The following is a 7917-nucleotide window of genomic DNA, read 5'->3' as shown; positions in this document are numbered from 1 at the left end:
AAGTGGAGAAGGGATTGTGGATGACCGGGCTGCCTTGGGAGGCACTTCTTTCTATCTCTCTCCTGTCTGTATGTCTCCTACTATGCACACACGTGCTTTCTGCCAAATTTAAAAGAGAGAGAGAGAGCAAGAGAGAGGACCACCATGGTGGAGCTGGGTAGCAAGGCTTTATTGCAAATCCTTTGCCACCATTTTTACTTGCTTTCTAGATAACTTTCTACAAAGTGTTTCTAGAACTTTCTCCCAGCCTTAATGAGATTGCCCCTTAGGATAGGCTTCTCTTTTATTTTTCTTCTGTTTCAAGAAGCAAAGCACCATGTGACTTGTTTCTTCTGAAGCTTTCAAAAAAAATGTGTATATATATATATATATATGTATACATATATATATACACATACACATATAAAAGACCCTAAGAACTGAATATTAAGAATGAGGATCAACTTCAATTCTTAAGTAAAAGTGTCCACCACAAAATTGTTCTTTTAGCAGCTGCAACTTTAGTGGAGGTTGTTTTCGGGGAGGGCCTCCGACTCAGCTGCTTCTAGGGAGACCTCGTCTTGCAGCCCAGGTACTGACGGGCAGCCTGGCCCCCGTGCAGCCCCTGTGCGCAGGCGTCCAGGCGGTTTCACTTCTCCCCTTGCCAGCAGGCCAGGCCCAGCTCCTCAGGTTCTCCCTGGCCCGCTCTCCTCCCCCTCCTCAGCACCCCTCTCCCACATGCATCCCTTTCTCCCCTCCTCTGTGTCTGCCCTTCTCAGAAGTTAGCTTACAAAGCAAAGTTGTAACTTTGAATTCCTGTTTTTCCAACCACCCTCATGTGACAGGATATCTCCTTATTGGAGGTTTTCACTAAATTCAGGAGCCCTTTAAAAGGGAGAGCTTCCCCGGGGCTGCTTTTCAGGGCCATTGGGAAGGGATGAGGTGAGGGGCAGCAGGTGCCCTGAATTGTCACGGTTCTTTTCACACCCTCTTCTCCATCAGTGAAGGAAAGGATCAACTCTGGACCATGACGCCGTCCCTGTCCCTGCTCCTGCTTGTCGTCTCTGTCATTCCAGCTGCAGTTCAGCTGCTGGGTAAGTCTGCATGGGGGGGTGTTCTTACTTGGGGGTCTAGGGCACTCCTTTATGGAGGCAGTTCATGTTAAGGATTCCGTTTAACAGCGCTGTGAAGGGGCACAGCTAGCTCCTCTCCTCTGGAGAAACTTTGCCTCCACCTGGATGCCAGGCACAGGAGTTGAGAAGCTGGAGAAGGGGGTGGCGTCTCGGGTCTCAGGTTTGCCTGGTCCTGAGTCCCAGGAACCTCAGGCCTCTCACATCCTGTTGTCCCACCCCTGTTTTATTTGTGCAGGGCTCTCCCGTCTGTGGTTCTCTCATTCTCGTTTTTAAACTCATGATATTTCTATCTAATCCCAGCCAATATTTTCTAAATGTCTTTGGCCAAAGGAGGGCAGTTCTTTTTATCTCTCCTCATCCTAGATAAAAGAGAAAGATCTCAGATCCCCTCCCCTGCAAAGGAATTCCGTGCGATTTCCACACCTTTTTTTTTTTTTTCTGTGAACCATTTTAATGTTCACAGTCGTCATCGCTAGAAAGTTCATCCCAATCTGCCCTCTCACCATTCAAATGGCCGCAGAGGCAGATTTCTCCCTTTCTTCTTCTTTTACTGAGGACTGGTGATTGCTCACCAGAATCAGATTCTGTTTTTCAGATTCTCAAAGCCATGATCGAATCTGTCTCTTCATTTCTCTGCACTCCATTTGCTTAGACTTTCGAACGAGTGCCTGGAAGAATTTTCCTTTCCAGTTCTATTTTGAGATAGTGTAGAAAGGATTTCAACTTTGATTTATTTATGTATTCTTCGTGTCCTATCCTTTTTCATTTCTATCAAATCAGTAGCCACTCACCGAGGACGATTTTGGCCAAGGCCACTTCTCTGTGCACAGCTGCAGCGGTGGGGACAGGAAGCTTCCTAGGAAGAGTCTTTGTGGCCACAGCAAGAGGCGGGCAGTAGTGCTTACAAAGGCACAGCAAGGGCAGCAGGCTTTGCACCCTGCCTCTGCCACTCACCAGCTGTGGACCTTGGCGTGTCTACAGGATGGGGAAGGCAATGTTCTCTACCCCTTCGGTCGTTGTGATGTTCCATGAGCTGCACTATGTAAAATATTTAGAACAGAGCATGTCAGAGTAAGTGCTTCGTAAGTGTTAGGGGTGAAATGTACTGATTTTCCCTCCGAAGTGATAGTCACTGATTGGCCAATAATAGCCGTCTAGGAAACATTTAAAGGAGCGTTTCCCCAAGAAACAATGCTAGGCGAAGGTTCCCGGAACTCGAGGAGATATATCGTTCCTAGTCTTGGCTATAATGCACTTATCTCAAATTCTTTCTTTCTTCCTTTCTTTTTTGTTAAGAATCATATGGGGACCAGCAGTTGGTGTAATGGCTATGTCGCTGGACTCCCACGTAGTCAACCACAGTTCGCGTCCCGGACCCTGTGGCTTAAAACTCATGCCGGGCGCGTGTGCGTGCGTGCCCAAGATCCCGAGAGGAGAATGGAGGCGAAGGGATTGCGGCATGACCATCCCCCCTGGGGGGTGATTTCTCGCTTTCTGTCTCTATGTCTCTGTCTGTCTGGCGAGCGCACGCGCCCTATAGCGAAAGCCTCTCAAAAAAAAAAATCATTTATTTAATTTTATTTATTATTGTCGTTTAATTTGCTATAGGACACATGTGCTCACCAGAGGGACATGGGGGTGGGGGCAGTGAGAGCAAACTGCCAGGTCCAGGACTCAAACTGCAGTTGGTCATGTGGGAGTCCAGCGCCTCAATCACGCCACCTGCTGGCCCTATTTTTTTTTCAAATTTTTAAGGGTGCTAGAGAAGGAACTGCTTAATCCTGGCAAGAAGAGGTGGAGTGTAAAGGGAGGGTGAGATATTATCATAATCTTCAACCTGTCTCAAGATATCTGTCTTGTGCGAGAGGATTGAAAGATCCATCAGGCCCCAAAGACAGAAAGTAAGACTGGTGAAAATCTGGGCCAGCAGGTGGCATGGTGGTTAAAGTGCCGGACTCCTACATGGGCAACTGTGGTTTGAGTCCTGGACTTATGGCTTGCTTTTTCACTTTCCTTCTCTCTCTCTCTGGTCAAATTAAAGAATAATAATAAATAAATAAGGACCAGCAGATGGCATAATGGATAAGTTGCTGGACTCCCATGTAGTTGACTGAGCCGTTCAAGTGCCGGACCCGGTGGCTTAAACTCACACTGGGCGCGTGTGTGTGTGTGCCCAAGATCCTGAGAGGAGAATGAAGGAGAAGGGATTGCGGCATGGCCATTCCCCCGGGGGGTGATTTCTCACTTTCTGTCTTTGTCTCTCTCTTTCTGGCAAGCGCACACGCCCTATAGCAAAAAACCTCTCAAATAAATAAATAAATAAATAAATAAATAAAAGTAATTTTATTTTTTTAAAAAGTTGCTGAAAATCTAAGGGTTGTACTGTCTCTGGTAACGTTCTGCTTAGGAATAGAAAAATCTTTTGTCTCTGAAGGTCTTCAGACAGAAGCTGGATCAAGAGCTATTTACAAAACCCGGATTCTATAACCTAGCACAGTCCAACACAGACATAATTAGCCACAGTATGTAGCCACATTAACAGAAACCCAAATGAGGACTGGGCCTATAGCCTAGTGGTTAAAGGAGATGGATACCACATAGTCAGTAGCAGTTCAAATCCCAGCCCCAACAGCTTGAGAACCACAGCGGGTGAGTGTGTGTGCTTGGCCCAAATCCTGACAGGATGGAAAGATGGAGAAGGGATTGGGGCGTGACCACAGTCCTCTCTTTCTTCCTCTGTGGTGAGCATACTTGCCCTCTGGGTAATTAAAAAACAAAAACAAAAGCAAACTTAAATGAAATAGCTGAAATTGGTTTTGCTAGTATCTTTTAACTAATATATAAGAAATGTTACAGCTAACAGATAATATAAAAATCATTATTATTATTATTTTTTAAATTTGCTATAAGGTATGTGCTCTTTCTGGAGAGAGATAAGAGAGAGGGAGAGTAAGACAGCATTCTCCAGGCAGTATGGGCACACTACAGCTCCTTCTCTTGCATTCTCTTGGGCTTTGGGGCACGCGTGCACATGCACTGAGTGTGATTTTCAAGCCCTGAGATCTGGGACTTGAACCTTGGAGTTGGTCACAGGAGATCCAGCTGCCATAACCACCATGCCACTGACTGGCCCCCCAGTTATTGGAGTGCTTTTACTTTTTTAAAAAAATGATCAGATAGGGACCAACAGTCAACATAATGGCTATGTCGCTGGACTCCCATGTAGTCGACCACGGTTCGAGTCCTGGACCTGGCGGCTTAAACTCACGCGGGGCGTGTGTGCCTGCATGCCCAAGATCCTGAGAGGAGAATGGAGGAGAAGGGATTGTGGCGTGGCCATCCCCCCTGGGGTGTGATTTCTCGCTTTCTGTCTCTCTGTCTCTCTCTGTCTTTCTGGTGAGTGCATGCGCCCTTTAGCAAAAACCTCTCCAAAAAAAGAAAAAAAAAATCAGATAGTACACATGCTTGCAAGAGAGAGAGAAGGCACCATTCAATGAGGCATGGTTATGCTGCAGTCCCTTCTCCATGTTTCCATCTTGTCAGGATTTTGGGCCTTTACATGTGCACATGGACCTGGAGTGTTTTTCAACCTTCTGGGGCCAGAACTCGAACCACAGGCAGTCACGTAGGAGCTGGCTCCCGATGCACAGGGCTAATAATCCCTTGTACTATGGGACTGGTCCACGTTCATCTGTAAAAACTGAGTGCCCAAAGTCTGGTGGGTGTTGTATACGTACCCCCATCTCAATTCACACTGCATTCTACATTTACAGGGGTCACATGAGGTTACTCACTACCCCACTGCGCCACACGGATGCAGCCCCTAATTTCTCACAACTGACTCAATGCTTTTGAGCAACGAGTGTTTCTCCATTCGCTCAGGAACATTTCTCTCCCTGAGACAGCGGGTACCTTACTCTGACTAATGTCTTCCTCTTCGTAGGCTCAGATACTGGGAAAAGGGGAGGGTGCTGATGATCCACGATGTAGAGAACAAAAAATAAGCAAAAACAACAAAAAAACAACCAACCAAACAAAAACAGGCAAGGGAGGTCCTTCCAGAATTTTTCTTTATAAACTTGAAGGCCTATACTTTTTTTTTTTTAGAGATTTTTTTTTGCTATAGGGCACGTCACTTGCCAGAGAGACAGAGAAACAGAAAGCAAGAAATCACTCCCTGGGGGAATGGCTACACTATAATCTCTTCTTCTCCAGTCTTCTCTCAGGATTTTTGGCATGCATGTACATGCGCCTGGCATGAATTTTAGGCCCCTGGGTCTGGGTCTCGAACTGAGGTCGACTATGTGACATAACCATTATGCCATCCTCTGTTCTCAAGGGCCTATACTTTTTATTTTATCTCTCTTGGCCAAAGGAGATCCCCAAGAGTGCTCGAACAAAGGAGTCTGGGTAACTTGCTTAGTTAGCTGCAAATGAAAGGATAGGCAAGTTCTTTGAACCACCATCCCTGGCTTCCTACCCATTAAGAAAACCCACAGGAAGGTCTCCCTCCTTCCTAGTAATTTCTTTCTTTTCCATGCAGAATGCTTTCTTCCACTTCTGAGAGAACACCTGTCACCATTGGCAGTGTACACAGCAGTAGGCTGATGGCAATGGACAGGTTAGTTGCCCTTGAGTCTAGGGAGCTGAAGGTTCAGAGGGAGTCTCGTCTGTTGTACTCTTCTTATTGTCCTGCCATCTTTCTGGCACTTGGCACCAACGTTTTGTCATCAGTGGGCAGTGACCCAGTGAAACTTGGCAGGACACAGAGGTTGGACCACAGCGGAGGTTAGCTTCGACATGGGAGGACTTGGGCATAGGCAGTGGTGTACTGATAAATTCAACAACTGGTTTGTACAAGAAAAAGAAATAGCACTAATTTCATTGTTGACATCGACTGATTTCCATGGTGTAATGCTTTCCACCGTGGTGGATCTCAGTGATTAACCTGATGCTGCTAGAGGCAGAGCTGGGAGGAGATCCCAGTATGGCACTCTTACCAGCTGGTGCTGTAGGCCAATGAGAGAGAGAGAGAGAGAAGAGAGAAAGTGAGACAGCAAGTCACCAGGTCTGGGACTTAAACTGTGGTCGACCATGTGGGAGTTCTCCACCCTTAACCACCAAGCCAAGCTCGAGGCTCACAGAGCACAACTGACATAGGGGCTGAGTGGCATGAAAAGGCTTAGAACATATGCTAGGAATGAAAATGAGAAGAAATCTTAGTGTCGGAGAAAAGCCTTAGAATCATGGGCCATTAAAGTAAGAGAGAAGGGGCTAGCACACAGTGTAGTGGTTGTATTGCTGGAATCCCATGTGGCCAACCACTGTTCTAGTCCTGGACCTGGTGGCTGGAAACTCACAGCGGGTACATATGCATGTGTGCCCAAGATCCTGGGAGGAGAATGGAGCAGAAGGGATTGTCGTCTGGCCATCCCCCCAGGGGGGTTATTTCTCATTTTCCCTCTCAATGTCTCTGTCTCTGTCTCTCTCTCTCTGATGAGTACATGTCCTCTAAGGCCCTCTTAAAAACAAAACAAAAAAATAAAAAAAGAAGAGGGAACTTGGAAATGATGTATTTCAACATCATTAGTTTATAGACAGAATGACAGCCTCAGGGAGGCAAAATGTTCAGAAGGGACTGCCTCCTAGCACAGTGAGTGAGACTGCACAGAAAGCCAGATTGATGGCTAACAGTAGTTCAAATCCTGGCCTTAGTGGCTTGAAAAATGTGTGTGTGTGTGTGTGTGTATCCCACTTCCTGACAGGATGGAGCAATGGAAAATAGAGAACTGTGGCATGACCATAGTAACCTCCCACACTGAGGAGTGCTTTCTCTCCCCACCCCCTCTCCCTGACAAATGTATGGACCCTCTGGCAATTAAAAAGTAAAACAAAACCCTAAACCCCAATGTCCAGACCAGTAGGCAGCAGATAGAAGCAGGCCAGACTTCACTCTAGCTCTCACTTTTCCACGTCTCCTCAGATTTCCTGTGATGTCGGCCCAGCTAATGTAGACAAGGCGGCCCCTGCTGTATCCCGTGGGCAGCTCCCCGGGGGCTGAAAGCAATCACACTGTGGTTCTGACACTGCCATGCTAAATTACATCATCCTGACACTCTTCTTGCTTTAGTTATTGCATCTATTAGGTCGCCAGAAAAATCACTGCGCGTCTTTCCATAGAAAAACAGAAAGATACGTCATGGTCATGACCTTGCCGATGACCCAACAGAGGCCAAGGAAGATAACTGTTATCTTGTAATTATCATAGAGACGCTTCTCACAATCACTCTTGAAAACTTTGATTCTAGTATGTCTAATCTTAAATATTAATTCTTTTTTTAGAGAGATTTTTGCTATAGAGCGTGTGTGCTCTCTGGAGACAGAGAAAGACAGAGAGAGAGAGAGAGAAAGTGAGAAATCATCCCCCAGGGAGACAGCCATGCCACAGTCCCTTCTCCCTCATTCTCCCTTAGAATTTTGGGCACGCATGCACATGTGCGTTGTGTGAGTTTTGTGTGAGTCCTAGACTCGAACTGTCATCAGTTAGGTGGGAGTCCAGCACCATAACCACTATCCCATCTCCTGGTCCCTAAATAGAAGTTCTTAAATGTATTTATTCTTTCCTGAAAATAAATTAAGTGGGAGGAAAATACCAACCCATTTCTCCCTTCGTTTTTTAAAGAAATTATTTTATTTAGCTTTATTTATTTATTTAAATTTGTCCAGAGAGGGAGAGAGCGAGAGCAAGAGAGAGAGAGAGAGAGAAAGCAAGCCACCAGGTCCGGGACTCACACTGTGGTCGGCC

At 46.3% G+C, this 7917-nt stretch overlaps 1 protein-coding gene across 1 annotated transcript in view; it reads left to right on the top strand.

Annotated features, from left to right (window-relative positions):
- Window positions 1-721: 721 nt before the first annotated feature.
- Window positions 722-7917, top strand: part of MRC1 (mannose receptor C-type 1) — a 119037-nt gene continuing 111841 nt past the window's right edge. The window contains exon 1 of the mRNA XM_006159739.3: window positions 722-1073. Within this exon, the coding sequence (XP_006159801.1) occupies window positions 1007-1073 (67 nt within the window). The 5' untranslated portion in view covers window positions 722-1006. The remainder of the gene's footprint in view (window positions 1074-7917) is intronic.

Source organism: Tupaia chinensis, unplaced genomic scaffold (genome assembly GCF_000334495.1).
Source record: "Tupaia chinensis unplaced genomic scaffold, TupChi_1.0 Scaffold000647_1, whole genome shotgun sequence".
Lineage (NCBI taxonomy): Eukaryota > Metazoa > Chordata > Mammalia > Scandentia > Tupaiidae > Tupaia > Tupaia belangeri.
Note: the sequence above shows the minus strand (reverse complement) of the source record. Positions and strands in the feature narration are given on the sequence as shown.